This window comes from Crocodylus siamensis, chromosome 5, assembly GCF_052110815.1.
Source record: "Crocodylus siamensis isolate JL-2025a chromosome 5, ASM5211081v1, whole genome shotgun sequence".
NCBI classification, from domain to species: Eukaryota; Metazoa; Chordata; order Crocodylia; family Crocodylidae; genus Crocodylus; species Crocodylus siamensis.
Window position 1 is genome coordinate 167,882,826 of NC_143399.1, and position 19,306 is coordinate 167,902,131.

A 19,306-nucleotide genomic window follows, 5' to 3' on the forward strand; every position below is an offset into this window, starting at 1 on the left:
AACCCATTGGAATCTGGCTGAGTGTGAAAAATTGCACATGAAGGGAAACCTTGTGGTTTTGCTCTGGAGAGTAAAATCAAATCCCAGCTGTATGATCCATTCTGTTTGAAATAAGAAGCCCAGCTCTGTACACCTGTCAATACACCAAATTGTAGAACTAATATAAAATTCATAAATTAAAAACTATTGTCTACTCAGTTAAAGCCAAAGCATTTACTGCTGAAATTTTCACAACAATTTTGAAAAGAACCAATCTAAACAAATCCTGTTCCAGCATGGATCCTGAAGCTTTCAAAGCAGAAAGGGAAATTTGCTTGTGTAATGCTTGTGGTGGTAGAGGGGTGCATTTGAAAATGCATCGTTTTGCATTGGAGAGACACAGGACTTTCCATGAAATAAGTGGGAGATCTGTAGAAGAGTCAAGGGCAGAGAAAAGGGAAAGTCTTTTTTTTCCCCCCCTTATAAAAAGGGAGTTTTGAATAGGCTTTAAGTTGTTTGCAATGTTAGTTTCATTTTTTGGACTTTTTTTTTTTGATCATTCTGATTTTACAGGCTGATCTTTCAAATACTGATACTGATTGTTCAAATATAGGCACTATATCCAATGGCTGGTCACTTCAAACTGGCTTTTAGATATTTACACATCTACAAGTCATTTTATTGAAATCTGAGATACTGAAATGTCTGTTTAAATTGATTGTTACACCTCTCACATGTAATGTTTATTCCGATTCCATAGATTTCAGCGCAATTACTAGTAGTGAATGCAAAAGGACTGGTCCTTAGATGGTCACAACTCAATGTTGGAGTCCCCATAATATCTTCACATCATACAGGATCTTTCACTGCAATTGTCAGCAGCATTTACACAAAGTGTGAACATTAAAAGTTCCTGGAAATGTTAATCTAGGCTTAATTTTAGAACAAGAATTGCTGTCGATTTGATTAGTATAAATCTGGAGTCAAGCCACTGACTTTTGTCCCAGGAACACCCAGTGTAAATGGTACAGTCAGTTCCTTTGATGTGTCGGGGATGGTCCACTAAAGTTTAATGTAAACTCTGAGAATCATAGCAAATGCATTATGCTTATATTCTACTTATCCCTTGTTGCTTAACAGGCAAACACAAAGGAAGAACTTAAAAAGGCCACTCAAATCATCTCCCTGGGGAATGAGCAATTTTGTATAGGCTGGGAAATGGCTACAAGACCTCATTTGTTGAAGAACAACAGTGAAACTTACAGCAGGACCAGTGGGACCACCACTACCATCGCTTCCACGGGCACCCTGGGGGAAGAAAACATGAGAATTAGCTTCTGAGGATTACACAAACTGAATGTAATTGTGTGTGTCATGAGAAGAAATATACAAATATTAAGTCACTTACCGCTGGGCCAGGTGCACCAATTCTTCCTCTTTCACCAGGCAGGCCACGAGCACCCTAGAAGAATGCACTGAGTTGCTTAGTTAATTCGTACATACATATTAAGCAAGACATAACTCTTATATTTCTTTTACTAAGTCTTCTTCTCTAGTCCTCTGAATAATGCTAAATATAATCATAGCTTCCAATTTTAAACAAAATGTTGCCAGTTCTATTAAACCCTAACCTAATTAAATTAGAATAACTAACTGGTGGTGGTAAATTGCAAACATTAATTGAAAATTAACTGAAAAGTATGACAGATTTAGTAAATTTTCCTCAATCATAAGCAGTGGTAATACTTACAGATTGTCCTGGGGTACCATTTTCACCAGGGGCACCAGATTCACCCTATGAAAAAAAATAGAGAATTGTCCATTGTTAAACTTAGATTAACATATGTTTCTTACAGACTGTATCATATTCCTATAAGTAACTGTTAATGTTAAAATTTCTGTGGAGTTAACTGTATAATATCCCTGTAGAGATTATTAATTGTATTCTGCTTTTAATGATCTCAGTGGGAATCATGCCATTGTCTTCAAAAGGAGTAGGAGTTCAAGGAAGTCCTTATTTCATATCTAGCTGGAGAATATGAAGATACATCCACTAAATATAAGCCTGCTGATCTGATCAATTGTTTATAAGAGGTTTTTCCTTGGACAACATTAGCAGAATTACCCTTTCCTGTTCCTTAGCACAAGTTACAAATGTAACCTCAGCCCACTCCAACTAGGGACCAGAAGTAAGACTTCATCTCTGGTATCTAAATCACAGACAGGGAGGGGAGCCTTTTCATTCTTTAGACCTCCAGATATTGCCATGCTCATTGGCCCATCTAGCCTATACTTAAACTATAACACTGATAGAAGTCCTCTATATTTTTCTTTGGAAAGATGCTGAAGCTACAGTATGGTGTAAAAATTGTTGAAGTGCGAACAAAAATTTTGGTAGTTGAAACTGTAAAATATATTTGTATGCAGTAATACTGTCTGATATTTACTTTATGATAATAAGACACATATAATTTTAGTTATGTTATACTGTAAAACATAGCTAAAACTCCATCAGTAAGACCTGTAAATCTCTTCCTATTTTAAATTGCATGTGTGATTCATATCAATTAACCCTGTGAATGTGTCAGTTCTCCCTTGGATTCTACACAGCGCAGAGAAGGCCAGATTTACTCTTGCTACCCTTGTAGTTATACCATTATAGCATCTTGGCTTTCTATGTTTAGACCTTCTAGTCACATTATGGTATGGGCAAAGGGACAAGCTACTACTGCAAGGTAAGCTAGGGTATGTACTTACAGCATTATTAGCCATTCCACAGCAACTATCCATGTGCAAGCTCTTGTCTGCCAATACATTTGAGGCAGCTTAACCCACTTGTGTTGAGGTACAAGCTATATTGCATTTATTGCAGGTAGGGACATGCACATGGGCAACTGCTATGGAGTAGCAAACACTTCAAATTTACATGCTAACTTAACCTTGTGTTAACTTGTTTGTTTCCCCATATCCATAATGTTCATGACATATGGCGAGTACTTGTTTTCTCACTCACCAAAAGATTGAACAGAATGTGATAGCTTCATATTTGTCATTTGAGACAAATACCACATTTAGTCATCAAATACCATGTTACATATAAATATGAGAACTCTAAACTATGATCAACAGTACTGCACATGCATTATTACATCTAAAGAAAGTAGTGATGAAAAGAAGTTGATGTGAAATTTCTGTGCCACTGTTCACAACTGTCAAAGCCTAACTTCTAGCATGAGCTTCTAGCAGCATACTACCTTCCTGTACCATGTCTAAATTCAGTTTTGGATGGGTGATCCTTAAATCTGTTGCTAAATGATGAAGTTATAGATTCCATAGACATTAGAGCTGGAAGGGACCTCGGAAGATCATCAAGTCCAGCCACACACCCAAAGGGCAGGAAGTCAGCTGGGGTCATAGGATCCCAGCAAGATAAGCATCCAATTTGCTCTTGAAGGTGTTCAACGTAGGTGCTTGAGCCATCTCCGATGGCAGGCTGTTCCAGACCTTGGGGGCTCGGACAGTAAAGACATTCTTCCTTATGTCCAGCCTGAAACGGTCTTGTAGTAGTTTATGACCGTTCGACCTCGTCATTCCTTGGGGTGCTCTGGTGAACAAACGTTCCCCCAGATACTGGTGGTCACCCCTGATAAAACTTATAGGTGGTAAATGAAGTGCAGAAAGATGAAGTAAGTCTAAATTAGAATAGTGTTTCTGTCCATCTAAGATTCTAACAGGTATCATACTACAATATAACACAGCAAAACTTTTCAGCAGAAATTGTCACTAATGAGTTTAGAAGTCAAACATTCAATAGAAAATGCATGGCAGGAGAATCAGAAGATATAAAATTACTGCAAAACTGCTGGAAGGTAATCACTGGGGGCCAAATCCTATAGCTCTTACTCATTAGAATTATTCACATGAGTAAGGGATCAAAATATAAAGCCACACATATATGCTTTTATCTTAAATTAGTAAGAGTTCATCTTACTTGGATTAGCTGATGTTTGAGTTCTTCCACCCTAAGCAATGTTTAAAATGATTATGTGGGAGATGAATCCTAGTGTACTTTGCTAGGAATGTGAATACCTCCTACATTTGAAATATGAATATTCTGATTTAGTTTTTACCTTAATGCCTGGAGTACCAGCTTGTCCTTTCTGACCATCCAGACCATTGTGTCCCTTTATTGGTAGGAAAAAAATACAACAATTGTTAGCTTCTCACAAGTCTTTATACATATCAACAAACCACCAATCCTTAATTGAAAAACCTGTGCAAAAAACTTTTGCCCAGTGATATCCATGATTTTTTTCTCCATCCTGTTACAGAGGCAAGTTCAAGGCTTTATGAACTTCTTGTCCATGTCTCTACAATGTCTCTTGTATAAATTCATTTGCAAAAGACTGTAACGGGACTTGATTATCTTGAAATGTTTTCATTGTCAACCAGTTAGGGAAAAAACACTCACTCTAATTCCCTTAAAGCCAGGCAGTCCAGGAGTTCCAGGGAAACCACGAGCACCCTTTTAAAAGAAAAAGAAAAGACAGTGAGCATGAAAGATTGTCTCTAATATTAGACCTGACAGATAAAAAGAAAAACTATAAAGTCTGACTAAAGTTCCCTAGATCTTCTAAGCAAACAAATCAAGTTGGAGTTCTGATCCATAAAATTCTGGGCATTCTATTCCTATCCCTCATTGCATGAGCCTTGATCCAAATTAATAACAGCAAGCAAACCCAGGCTGTAAGTTCATATGTGCAATGTACTGAATATGTATCATAACTATAATCAGGACAGAAGACATTCTGGTCTTGCATGGTAAGGAGTCTGCCTGCTTTTCTTGTATGGCTCCCAACAAACATCAGTAGGAGTTACACCAGCATTACAGGCCAGAAGAACCACACAACTTTTCTAATACAAATACTCTAGGTTTCACTGACTCAGGCAATTATATGTTTGTTTGTTATGGGGCAGACAAGCACTCACCTGAGGACCAGAGACACCCCTCTCACCAGATCGTCCAGATTTTCCAGGATGGCCCTAAAAAGTGAAAGAAAATGAACAAATATGGAACACCTCTTCAATGAGCCAGGGTGTTATTAGTCTGTATAATCTACAATCTGTGTTTTGGAAGCTAAAATGTATGTTTGGAGAGATTTAAAAAACCTATCACAACAATGTTTAACAATATTTTTTCCTTTTTTAAGTGTGTATTTAGACTTCAGAATAAGCGTCACCAGAAAATGTGTAGGTTTTATAAAATTACTAGCTAAATTTGATAGATTCAGTCATGTATCTCCTGAATACAATAGAGAAAAAATGATATGCAAGAGTTACTTACATCTTCACCAGCCTTTCCAGGAGGACCAGGTGGACCACGGGGACCTTGGGCACCCTATTAAAAAAAGTAGGTTTATTTGAAATGGAAAATTGAATGAAGATTCCTCAGCTGTTTTGGTATTACATATGAATTAGGGATGCACTGAATTTAATCCGAGTCCTTCCTTCTGAAGTTTTGTGAAAGCCAATTGGCTTTGTGGTTTATGGACTTGAGCAGCATGAATCTCTCTTCTCTGTCTGCATCAGGACTCAGCGGAAACGGCAGGTTCAAATTCACATGGACATGCAGATAAATAAAAAGATTAGAACTCATGTTCACTGACTTCATTTGGAAAAAAGTCTACTTACTGTTTGACCAGGTTCACCAGGCTCACCATGAGGTCCTTGGAAGCCAGGAGGACCCTAGAAAGAAAGCTCTCTTAGTGTCCTCTTATAGAAAAAAAACAAAAAACAAAAACAGATATTCACATGTATATATATACACCCCCTTGCCCAACCAATGGGTAATGTAAATATGCTTACAGGAGGTCCACTTGTTCCAGGTGGGCCTCTGGGTCCCATTAAACCCTAAAAAAAATTGCACAAAAAAATCTGTTAGCATAATAATAATACCTCTTCATCATAAAGTAACTTGCATTTAGCACAAAGTCAAAATCATAAAGTCCTATAAAATTCCCGAGAAGTAGGCAGGCATTCCTGTTGTCACTGTCCAATAGCTATCCTGAAAGATACAAAATTAAATGATCTTGCTGAAAGCACACAGCCCATCAAAAGCAGAGCTGTCCCAATTCTGTTTCATCTGCCATCAAACCATCATAAACCATAATGTACATATGATATAGTGAAGTCAATAAAGAAACACTGCTGTGGCTGACAAACCAACCATTAGACTTTTTTTGGTTTGCAAATGAACATATGATACAGTTGTTTCTGAACACTGGTTCATTCCTCCTTTCTATCTGCCTGCTCTTTTCTTATGGAGACAGGCAGAATGAAAGGATAATGCCAGGACTGTGCATGTGCCCACAAATGAGCCATTAAGACTAGAATGAAACTTCCCTGTCAGGTTGGCCAGCAATTTTTCAAAGTAGTGGAAAGGATGTTGAAAATAAGAATTGCCTAATGGCAGGCACCAAGAGAAAAAAAAAAATACAGATAACCATTAAAAATATTAGTATCAGCACGAATTGAAACCCCCCTGCTTGTATATCATTTAGAAAAACCATTGTATACATACTGTGAATGGAATGCTTTTTCAAATGTGTATCTTGTATTCCAATTATGGTGTTTTCCACTTTACAAAGGACTCTGTTAAGTATTAAAAACTTAACTCTGCTAAACTAACATTAGGAAACCAAATTATGCCCTAAAATGCCCATAGATGACTACCATTCTTCAACAGGATTGTTAAGAGACTAATGCATAACTGCACTAAATGCTATAAAAACAAATAAACAATCTCCCTGTATTCCACCTTATTCTAAATGTATATCTTGCAAAAAATCGCATTTTAGATAGAGTATTTTGCAATTTATCTGAAACAATTAAATATTAATGGATTACAGTCTTCTAAAAATATGTTTCAGAATATTTGTAGTTTTGAGAACAAAATGAAAGCTGATGTAATAACTTATTAGATTATGTGGGGAATATTACATTATCTTAAAGTGTGAATAATTAAATGAAAAAGTGGAAAAAATAGGTGCCTATTGGCTAGAAGAAGTTTCCTTACAGAAATGGTCCTCAACCTTCATTGGCCCATGGGCAAAATATTATGCACGAAAGATGCCATGGGCAATATCTTATTTTTTTACTTCCTGTCAATCTTGGTTAACTTTTTAAAATTTCCTGTGGCCATGAACAACATTAAAGGGGGTCTTTTAAGCAACATGTTGCCTGTGTTCACTGCCCTCTGGAGCCTACAGTTAGTGGGTGGCAGTACATTCATCGTATATATTAATACTGGATAAACCCCCTGCTCTTCAGAAGGTCTATATACCACTTCTCACAAAAAACCTCAGAATTAAGTACTCAGGTCAAAGTAGGTCCTTGTTAAGCTTTACATTTGGCTTTTTCCATTTTTTTTGTGTAGCATTTGGAAGCAAGTAATAAATACCCCTTCCAACCAGAATTTGCTAGATAAAAAATGTATGATATTCTATAACAGTACATATACTTTGGAATATGGTAATTGAATCCATTTTTCTTACTCATGGTTGCATTATTCTTACTGAAGTTAAAAGAAGGTATTCATGCCATATCTATCATAATAGTGATCATCATTTCCAGATCATCATTTATCCGCTCTACATACAAACCTTGACTTGTTCAAGGGTACTCCATTATAGTCATGCAATAGGTTATGTATGTTATTGGTGTATTAGGGACCATATGTTTGTTGAACAGGGGCACAATATAGATACCTCTGAGCATATATAACTTCATTCTGCCCAATTATTTATTCTACATTCAAAATTCCCATTGAAGGTAATGAAATATTTGAATAATGACTGCTTTTAAGATTGGGCTGAAGTTTTATATGGAACTATCACAAGTGAAAAGTATGAAGAAACAAGAGGTAATTGCCTTGCTGCATGTAGAATCTACTGGTGCTGGTGTCAGGTGAAAACAAATTTGCTCACGCTTTATGAAAAAATTGTTAAATGACACTTTTGAATCAAATCCTACTTCCTGTCAGGGGTAAATGCATGGAATCTTGATGCTCAGATAAAAATGCTTTCCTCCCACCGTAGAGCTATTGCTGAAAAGTCCAATGATAATCTTGTCTTTGTTTCTTTATACATTGCCAAAGTAAAACTATATGTTATGACCTATTGAAGGAGTTTATGTTCACTTGAGAAATGTGACAGTAGCAACACAGGTAGATTATGGAGAAAATGGAGTAGCCAATATTACTGGCAGGTATATTTGTCAATATATTTTTATTAAAGCTTCAAAGCGAAGCTATTTTCAGAAATTACAACAGGCAGTAAACCCTAATATTGATCAGCGTGACCAGCTGGGTACAAATTTTACTCAGAATCACACCCCTGGATCCACTAGTAACTTTGCTGTTCGCTGAACAGTTGTGAAGTCAAGCAGAATTTAACCCACTGATTAAGATTAGGTACAGCAACATCACTGACACTATGTGATATTTGCTCCTGGAGACATAGTACAAAATTCAACCTTCATTTCCATCAATCAGATTACCCAGAAATAACTGAAAACAGATTACAAGCTAAATTCTGCCATCCACATGTACATGTAGCACAGATGTGCTGTAATGTAAATGCAATTACAAATCTATATGGAGAGGTAAAAGACTCCTTAAATGCCCATTCTGCAGACTATCCAGTAGGCAGTAGGCTGGCCTTCCCTTATTTTGAATCAAGTTCAATTTATATTTTACTTTCTCTTAAAATGGCTGCAAGGGAAGTTGTGCATATCTATTTTTTCTACCTACTTTTAGGTGTGAAAACACTGACACTAGATTAAGAGAGCACACTGTGTCCTTCCATTTGACACCATTAAAACTTTTCTACGCCAAATGAGTTATACACACTGGGGGAGAGAAATTGTTCCTACAAGTTCATCATATCAATGGTGCTGAGATGAGTTCTCTTTCTATCTGCATGACTGTGATTATTTTTATAGTCAGCTTCCTTCATTCCCAAAATGCAATTGTCTTCTGTCTCATTATGGGGAAAGTGATATCAAATCAAACTAACATTTTATCCAAGATTAAACCATGAACTTTGCTGATAAATTAAAGGTAAGATTCCCCAGCTTGAGCTACAGTCTGAGGGAAATATATATTGCTATACACTAGCTGAGGATAGGGCCTTAAGATTAGTACAAATATTTAATACTGCTCTACATTATAGAGACAAGTTTGTATTATGATGCAGACTATGGCATGGTCACTCAATCAGTTTGAAAGTATGCTTCCAGTTGTGATCAGCTAGGAATGGGGGCCAACCCTTTTTGGTAGGCATCCCACAAATAAGGATGGCACTCCGGGAGGGTGCAGGACTAGACTCATCCGCTGCTCAACTTTCTGCTCCCTGCCTGATCTGATGCTTTGCCTTCTGTCCCCTGTCCCATCTGCCATTGTGCTGCCTGTTCACTTCAAATATGCCACATCTCACACACACACACACACACACACACAGTCTCTGCCACTGCTAAGCTAAGAGATGGAAAAGGGATTTAAATAAAAACTCTAGTATTCACAAGCTGTCAAATGAGGGAAAAAAACCCAAAAAATTGCCTACCATTGGTCCTTGGCCATAGTCACCTGCTTTAGCTCCGTCATACTGAGCAGCAAAGTTCTGTATGGGAGAAAAAGGTTCAACACATAAGAGTTTTATTAATAACAGATTTAAGTATCAGGAGATCTGATGTGCTATGCTTCCTGGGTTATACGTTATTTTAATTGACTTGAAATGACTTAGTTGTTTTCAATGACAATATTTACCAAACCTATTTTTGTTTGTTCACTTTCAAAAAGTATCAATTTTACTTATATAATGATTTCTTTCATGTATTAGTCTCAAACATTTATTAATAGTAGCTGTGAAAGACTGCAGTAATGCAAATTGAACACTGAGAATATACAATTTTGGCCCATTTAAAAGGAGCAAATATTTTTAAATCATCTAAACCATTTTGGACAATTCCCAATCTCAGAGATTACATACACTAACCGCTATATCAATTAAATGGTGTTTAAGCTCCACCTCTTACAAGACTGATGAGGAGGTGGGTCTTTGCAGCTTTTAAAAAGGCCTCAGAGGTGTTCATCTTCTCATGAGGACTGCATTGGACTTTGAGCTTTCATCAGTACAGGCTCTGCAGTTTTTTTATTATTATTTTTACATGAAATTATTTAATTACTGATGAAGGAAAAGAAAGTGCTCTGTAAGAGTAAATTAAAAATCTTGTTTTGCTTGGACTTGCTCTACTTTCTTTTATTTTGCTTTAACTTTTATTTCAGTTTTAAGTTTGCTATAAACAGCATCACTGCTTCTCCTGAAGAGAAAAAGTGCACCAGCTAGTAAGACATTATCCAAATGACTTTATGCCTCTTGTGCAGGGTAATGTAGGGCCCTCAGAGTTAAAGCAAACAAATGGTGTCCTTCTGAGAACACGGGAAATGCACATTGTTTCAGCAAAAATCCTATAGGAGAGGCCAGTCATTTGCACTCCAAGACAGGACTATTGATAGAAATGAAAAAAATCTGAGGTAAGGTGATAACCAGTTAGCTTAAAAGCTACAAAATTTTTTGCAAATAGGTAAAGTAGTAACTTCCTCTTGTTTGAAGCCAACTGTACAGTACTGCCTTGTTTGCCCATCTGTTCAATCAATAGGGCTTCATTTCGTTAATTCTTAAATAATAAAATGCACAAACTGGAGGGAGTGAAAGGGTTAATTCTCTCTTCATAGATGTGCTGACCGCCCTACTAATTTCAATGTGGCTCCCAATTTATCCACATGAAATATATTCCCTGAAGAGTTCAATCAAATAGAACCAAAGGATCCAAAGTCAAAGGAATAGCTTCCCCGATTGCAAAAAGTGCAGTGATTTTAGCTTCTGAGAGAAAAATAATGGCATTCACTCAATGCCCCAGTGCACATATGATCAGCTACAGTAATAAAAAGTCTGGATGTCTTACTCCGCCAAGACCTGGAGGACCAGGGGGCCCTGGAGGCCCTGGTAGACCATCTTCACCATCTCTGCCTGGTGGACCTGGAAGACCCTAAAAAGATAAATATGAAATGAACATTAAAAGTAACAAAGAAATATCTATAAACTGTTAAAATTATTAATATGTGAGAATCTACAGCATTTCCTGCAATGTTGCCACATATACTACTTTAACAAACTGCTAAGTTCTGAAAGCTGCCAGTCACAACCATCAACTCGTTTTATTGTAATAATACCTTTATTGTGCTTTAGCCCATGGAATTTACACAGGCTATGCTGGGTTCATCAAATGTGAACCCTAAACTGGATATTTCAAATCTCCATCTTGTTCAAATTTTGGACCTACAGTTTGTACACACACTTACATTTACTTGGTAAGAGGCAGATTTTGATTCAGACATCTGTGTGTTCACAGAAGGTGGATTCTGCCTACTGAAAAGTAAGCCTTTTGCAGGTGCAATATAAAGAGGCATGAAACCCTACTATGTACAAGCAAGTGAGAATCCAAAATTTCCCCTGCAATCCAAGATGCTAAGTGGAGATCAAATTCATGGCAGGACCATTTTGCAGGTATATGTTTGCAAAGCTTTATCAAAGCAAATATAGCTAATACAATATACCTGCAAAGTAACTATATATTCACAAATGAAATAACATGAGAAAAACAGTTCTTTGTTCTGTTACTCTACATGCTTTTTTGCTTGCTTGGAACTAATCTGGGCCAAATCTGTCCATCTGTCTTGTACTCATTCAACATCACTGAGTAGAAAGAATTAAGTTCTGCTCACATGTATGAGACAGCAATTCACCTGATCTATATTTTGGGTACAACCACATTCCAGATTCAATCAATTATAAATTTCTTACTGACTTCAGATGGAGCAAGATTGGGCCTGTTATTTGTACAGGTCTCAAAATACAGATTGTTACCAAAAGGAAAACCCATTCTTAAATGGATTTAGGTAGAAATAATACCAGGTATTATATGTATATTTATTTATATGTATTAGATAGTCTATTATCTTAATTTACAGCAATATAACAAAGTCTATGAAAATGACATTCTGCTTATTGGCCAGTAAAATGAGCAGATATCTAACCGCTAATAATTTTCTAAGCCTCTCTATTTGACATACAGTCAGTGAACACTTATCATGGCCAGCTTTGTTTAGTCTGCTCTGAACTTCAGATCAAGTTAACTGTGAATGAGCTTTGAGTATCAGTTTTTCTATCTCCATGGTATACAGCTGAAAATTATTCTTTAAATTTCTGAGCTACGAGGCCAAACCGAGTTCATTCTGCAATCACAGTGGCCATTAGAAGGCTGTAGACATGTCACCGACAACAAAATTTGGCCTACAGGTAGCTTTAGCTTTTACAGAATTGTGTACACTAGATGACAACTTAATTGCATATTAATGGTTATATCAGGTTAGCTGTCTCCTGTTATAGCAGAACAGTTGTTGGATGGACAAAGACATGAATACCAAGACATGGTTCCTCACCCTTTCTCCCTGTGGCCCTTTGTCTCCTCTTGGGCCCTGCAAGGAACAAAAAACACCTTAATGTAAGTTGCGGTATAGCCTTCCAACAAAATACAGAGAAACATGTAACCATAGAATATTAATTTACAGAACATGCATTTATAGTGATTTTCATAGATGTAACTGATTTTTCCTGTAACAGAGGCAGAACAACAGACTGTAACTAATATGGAAGATGAATTATCAGAGAATAGTTGTGAAAACAGAAACTGACTTGTTTGACTCTCGGCTAAATAACTAAATCACTAAACACACATTATTTATAAAAGCAGTAAATATTCTCCCTATCACCACAGATCCAGGTTAGTACCACTATGCAACTTCTATGCATCATTGATTACTTGGGTGTTATCAAGATATTTTCATTAATATAACTGGCTTCTTGTCCTCTTTTACCCCCAAGTACAGCAGTGTAAATCCATGGCCCACCAGCTGTTTTTTCTTTTTTAAGAAGCTGTCTGGTGATGCTAACCTGGTTAACACCAGAAAAAAAAAAACAAAGCAAAAAAAACAATAAAACATGAAGTTCCAGCAACTTCCTTTTGGATCTATATCCAACAGAATATTAATTTGCCTCACAGAATTTAACGTCACCAAATTTTTTAAACTGAATAATTGAAATATGCTTACCTTCCGTCCTGCACTTGCCTAAAAAGGAATGAATAGAAAGTTAAAACCAAAACTGAAGTTAGTTGAAGATTGCATCCTAAGCACTACCATATTAAATATAATGTATACACACAGAGCTTCATCTTATTTTTCAGTGAAAAAGATAGAGTATTGTATAACATACATAGTATTAAATACTGAGTATAATTATAAAGTTACTAAGGAAAGTAGGAGGATTAGTCTATACAGTGTTATTATGATAGATTATTAATACATATAGATATCTGCTAAGTATTTCTGTAGAAGGCTAACCAGTTTATATTTACTACAACATACCAAAAAAGGTGTAAATGAATGTTACACCTGGATTCATCCATAATCCTTCTGATGCAATGAAGTCTAGAGTGGTACTTTGGCTTTAAAGTATATTCTCTCCATCCCAAACTGCTATGTTATTGCCTCATTATATATTCACCTATGAAGGCAGTCTCTTAAAAAAGGCCAGCCCATTTGCGAATTTGGGGTGGGTACATTCCTAGAGAGCCCCTTCAGGTCTTAATGATCACTAGCTTTTCCATGAACAACTTAGAATTAAGGTTAGTAAATGCCAGTTCTTACGGAAAAAAGCAACATGGTCTGTTCATTAAGTTGAATATTGTGTAGTGAATGAAAAATAATGATACTGACCTTATTTGCTTCTGGAAAAAAAAGAAAAGAAAAAAAAGAAAGTTAATTTTAGGTTACAATAACTTTAAAGAGATTACATTTCAGTGCTTGTAAAAATAACATTTAATTAACATTATTAAAATGTAGGCTTATAATCATAATCATTGTTATTTTATGTAGAGAAACAGATTTGATAGTTAAACAAATGCTATATTTTATAGTGTAGTAATGTTATCCATCGGCCCTTTCTTAGGCAGATCTCCCAAGGAAGCAACGACTGGGTTCTATGTGAGAACGAGTATATGCCTGTGTTTGAGGAGGAGGATACAGGGATAAATCAAGCAACACTGATGGACTTAAACACACCAATGTAAAGGAATAACTTAATTCTTTTCTGAATGGCCCCAGGCTCATTAGTATGAAGTGGGGAGGAGGGGAAGGGTGGGGCTACTTGAATACTTCAGCAGTTCTGATCCAATTCTAAACATAATGGCTACAGCTACATTTAACAGAAAATTTCAAAGAGAATTCTGAAATCATCAGTTACTAAAATGATAAATAATTTAATTTTGTATAGTTATATAATTTGGGGTGACAAAATAATTTGTTCAAACAGTTCTTATAGATTTTATTATTTCAAAGCCAAACAAATGAACATGCATAAACTAATTTTTCTCACTTCAATCTCAGTTTTTTAAACTGCAACTTTGGGAAAAATAATTTAGTTGGCGTCAAAATTGAGCATGTTAAAATATATTTTATACTACACTTTAGCCACAATAAAAACTGATTTTTAAATCCAATTTGCTTCTAGTAAAATTTAAGTTTGGCAATACATTATCATCAATTAGATTATACCAGCCATTGGCATTGTAACAGAAAGATTGATCCAAGGTGAATATTGAGAAGTAAAACAAATGCTGTAAAATAGTTAGGGTATACTCTAAGACCACTGGTTATTTAAGTTAGCTTACTGTAAAATTTTTAGCTCTTAGGATGATTTAATGACACTAAAGTCTCTGCTATTCTTTCAGAAAAAAGTGTAGTATGCTGGAAATTTAGGACTAACTGGTAACTGGATTTCCACGCAACTCTCCTTCAGTTTTTCAAAGGTTCTATCCAGATTTGAAAATGTGTTACTACTTCTTAGTGCCACCAGAGGGAGGAAAATGCTGAGGCCAGCCTCAGTCCAGGAGTAGCAAGGGTCAAATCCATCACCAGTGTGTAGTATGACAGGAGTCAGTGTAGTGTTAAAGATTCCACAAGGATAACTTTTTTCATCTTTAGTCTTTTCCATCCATGTGTCTAATTAATAACTTGACATTAGCCACCACAGCAAAAAAAAAAAAACTTAACACTTTTAAACAGAGCAACCTTCCCTCATAGAAGATATCACAATCTAAAAGCCCCATCTAGATGTTACTATCTAAAAGCATCATCTGTAGCAGCAAGAGTTTGCTTACATGTAATATATTGAATATTTTAGGATTAATTGCTGGCATTGGCTTTTGGGCTATTGTGATGAAGAGTCCATGTACCGCATGCCTGCACTATTAGCAGGAATACCCTGGCAGAGACGTATTTAGCCAATTAGATCCTGGGCCATGACAACTCCATTAAAGTGGTACAGAAGCATTTAACCCACTTTAAAGTGTTCTTCACACAAGACCCTCATTTAACCTACACATGGCCTTGGATACCAAAGGTCTGAATCACCGGGCGGTCTCTAAACCACTGGGCATGGGTCGACAAAACCCATTTTAAAGAAAGTTGCCAAAAGGAAGAACCGTGACAATACAGAATAGAATTTCGAAGCCCAGCATAGAGCAAGGGGACACTGGAAAGTTCTTATTCCAACTAAGAGACACATTTGGTAGCACCACTCCTGTCTGGTTTGAATATAGGGAGCGAGCACTATCCTCCAACTGGGTGAGGGTGCCAGGGGAGAGCACAGCATTTCCCTGAGGCAAGGCCAGCAGGGACAGTTCACCTCCTACTCAGGATGAGGTTGATTTGCTCCCATGAGTATTTTTCCTTCTTCAAAATGTGAAAGTCCAACTCCTCAGCTGCCCCAGCTCACCACAGCCTTTAACATTTGGGCATCTGCATGTGGAGCCAGACACAGCCATCTCTCCACAGCGGATCCACCCTGACTCCTTGTTGCAGCAGCTGGTCCCCTGCACTATGCCTCACCTCCCTCTAGAGGGCACCTGCTGCCCACAGCTGCCTGGACAAAGATGTACAATGCCCTAAAATCCCAAGGAGTGGGTGAGCTGTTGCTTCTCCCCCACCCCCAACACAAAGTCTGCCTTAAGTTCTGCAAAAAGTAAAAAAAGGCCAATGCTGGTAGCTCCAGGACAGTCTTGCTCTGTAACACCTCCTGCAGCAGACCCTTCCCTACCTTCCCTTCTCCTTCGGGCAGATTTTTGAAGTGTGTGTGTGTGGGGTGGGGAGAGGGGGGGTCTCCCTGGCTTCCTGCCATCCCAGGAAAAATGGTCTTTTGGGAGTGGGGGGGCGCTGGGGACCTGCCTCCGTGGCAACTGCATCAGATGCCTCCGGGGTCCAGACGTGCGTGAGCGCCCCGGACACCGGCTCTGAAGATCCCCCCGCAAAGAAGCTGAGAGCACTTACGTTGACATGTTGCTAGGTACGAAGTTACTGCGAGCAGCAACAAAATCCGTGTATCCACAAAGCTGAGCATGTCTAGTCGCTAGACATGCAGACTCCTTGTGTTGCAGAGCCCCCGGTCAGTGCTGAGATATTACCTATGGGACGCAGGCATAAACATACAGTGGTGGCGGATAACTCCGATCTGAGCCAAACCTGCTGCCGGGACGCTAACAGAATGACGCCCCGACCAGCCCTATTTATACGGCAGGGGGGTGCCGGGGCCGCCCCGCGGCCAATGGGTGCGCGGCCCGGCCGGTCACGTGCGCCTTATCTCCGAGCTGCCCCGGCAGCTTTGGCCGCAGCCGCCGCCGCACTAAGGGGGGAGGGAGCGGGCGGGTGTTAAATTGGTTCCATGCGCTGCGGACGTGGACACTTCGGGGCTTTAAAAAGGAAAATGTGACTCGCTGCCGCGTCTCCCCCCGCCCCCCCCGTCCCGGGGCCCACGGGCAGCAGCCTGGCAGGGCAGGAGCCGCGCGCAGCCCGCGCCTTCAAAGCCAGGAGCTGTCCAGGTCCTGCCAGCCCGGCCCCGCGCGGGCACCGCGGTGCCCCTCGCCTGCCCGCCCCTGCCGCCCAGGCACAGCCCCGCTGGGAGGGGGGTCGCTCCGCCAAGGGCAGCCCCGACGGCGCCCTGGTCACCCGAGGTGAATCCCGCTCCCCGCCCCGCGCGGGGGCGCTGACGTGGTGGCCCGCGAGCGCCAAGGCGAAGTTGCCGCGGGCTCGAGCCCCCCCACCCCTCCCCTGCTTCGGGGCAGGGCTCCCGGGCGCCAGCGCCGCGGCTCCCGCCCAAGGCGCAGCCGCTCGTCCCCAGCACGCCCCGCGGAAGAGGCGAGCAAGGAGCCCCCGGGCCGGGCCGGGCGGCCGCCCCGCGCCCCCGCTCATCCCCGCGCTGCAGCGACACGTCGGCGCGCGGGCGGCGGGCTGAGGGCCCCGAGGGCGCGCGCTGGGCCCGGCCCCCGCCCCCACCCCGAGGCAGGGAGCTGCGCGGGCCCCCGGCGAGGGTATCTTGCTTGGGACGGAGCCGGCCGCCCTGCCCCGAGCCTGGGGCTGGAGCCGACAGCGGCAGACAGGAGCGACCCTCTCATGTCACCTCCAGCCGGCCAGGGCGGCTCGGCAACACGCGGCACTGCCGCTCCTCGCCCCTCCGCGGGCAGTGCCTGTGAGAGGGGGGCTGAGGATGAGCTGCACACCAGGAAAAGGGCTCTGCCCAGACACCTCTCATTACACGTAGCCTGGCTAAGTCAGGAGCCCATTTAACCAAGCACATCCCAGCACCTGGCACCAGCCTGAGGAACTCAATGTGACACCAACAGGAAGACCCCCGATCCCTCCAGCCTGCCTAGAACAAGTATCTTAGGTAGCTCATCAGTTCTGGTGGGGGCTGAAACACAACCAAGATGCAGGAAGGAAGGGCTGGGTGGGACCTCGTGAGCTCATTTAGTCCCTTCCCCTGCTTAGACAGCATCGTCTTTGACTAAACCATCTCAGCTAAGTGTCTGTCCAACCCGCTCTTGACAGTTTTCAGGGATGGAGAGTCCACAGCTTCTCTAGGTAGCCCGTTCCAAGATTTATAATGCGTATCTCCAATGTGTATCTCATTCAGTTATTTTATATTTACAAGCTTCTAACTTTTATTCCTGCTGATATTGAGGTAAATCCAAAGTTGCTTTGCTGGCTTCAGAAAAGTTGAAAACTGATTGAAGGGGGACATAAGAGGAAGCATTTTTCTTTAACTGTATCAGATCTACTCCACTGAGATCCAAGGATTAATATTTGAGGGCCTAGCACTCAAAAGGAATAGCACTTTACTTACAGAGTTGTTCCACTGAAATTTATCATCTGACTCTATGACCTAGTAGACCTTTTCTCCGTTAAAAAAAGCCCTTAAATTGCTTCAGTGGGAATGTAAATTACTGTATACCAAAGTGGTGGTTGGCATCTTTTCAGATAAAGTAATATTCCAATCCATCTGAGTTACTTCGTATGTAAGTGGCCTATCTAGTTAAGAGAGGTAGTTAGCTGTATTAGTCTGAAGTCCCGCAGACGGTAGGGCAGAGATGCACTTTAGAGACTAAATCAGAGATGCAGAAGCTTTCTCACTTCATCAGATGCTGTGAAAGGACATGCAAAGAGCAAGGTATCAAATAGCATCTGACAAAGTGAGCTCAAAAGCTTGTGCTATATGTCTCTGATTTTAGTTAGCCTCTAAGATCATTTATACATGTACTTTTTTGTCCCGTAATACACCAGAGATCCGCTGCTTCGGAGCAGACTCAATTAATCGATCTGGTCCGAACGAGAGCTGAGGTGAACTGCTGTGCTGCATGCAGTTGTATAAGCTGCAAAATGCACAGCACGCAGAAAATGGCAGCGGTGTGCTTTTGAACTACAGTACCTCTGATGTGTTTTAGTTCAAAAGTGCACCACCACCATTTTCTCAGAACATTTTGCTGTTTATACAACTGACAGTGTCACAGTGCCAGGCCTTTTCAAAGTGTCTGGTGCTTTGGCACTTACATATGTAAAAATACCCGAGGGGTCTATCTATCCTGGATGCAAAAGACAGGGAAGGGAAGGAGGGAGGGGAGATGGGGAATGAGGGGGCACTGCTGGGAGAAGCAAATGAATGATAAACCCACAGGGACAAACAGGTCACAAAAACTAATCCAGGTTAATGGGATAAGAATCTGTAGTCCCTGCCTAGACCATACATAACATAATGCAGTTGGTGGATGATTTCTTGTTTTGCCATTTCAGGTTAGTTTTAAAGTCTTGTTTCCTAAGAAC

The 19,306-nt window shown here is 40.0% G+C and overlaps 1 protein-coding gene across 1 annotated transcript in view; it reads right to left on the minus strand.

The window, feature by feature from the left end:
* COL1A2 (collagen type I alpha 2 chain) overlaps positions 1-17,401 on the minus strand; it is a 48,707-nt gene extending 31,306 nt beyond the window's left edge. Inside the window, exons 1-14 of the mRNA XM_090049806.1 lie at positions 17,159-17,401; positions 13,208-13,225; positions 12,539-12,574; positions 11,002-11,085; positions 9,600-9,656; positions 5,845-5,889; positions 5,671-5,724; positions 5,324-5,377; positions 4,969-5,022; positions 4,451-4,504; positions 4,110-4,163; positions 1,730-1,774; positions 1,388-1,441; positions 1,243-1,287 (exon numbers count right to left, since the gene is read on the minus strand). Of these exons, the coding sequence (XP_089905932.1) occupies positions 1,243-1,287; positions 1,388-1,441; positions 1,730-1,774; positions 4,110-4,163; positions 4,451-4,504; positions 4,969-5,022; positions 5,324-5,377; positions 5,671-5,724; positions 5,845-5,889; positions 9,600-9,656; positions 11,002-11,085; positions 12,539-12,574; positions 13,208-13,225; positions 17,159-17,401 (897 nt within the window). The remainder of the gene's footprint in view (positions 1-1,242; positions 1,288-1,387; positions 1,442-1,729; positions 1,775-4,109; positions 4,164-4,450; positions 4,505-4,968; positions 5,023-5,323; positions 5,378-5,670; positions 5,725-5,844; positions 5,890-9,599; positions 9,657-11,001; positions 11,086-12,538; positions 12,575-13,207; positions 13,226-17,158) is intronic.
* Between the last annotated feature and the right edge of the window lie 1,905 nt (positions 17,402-19,306).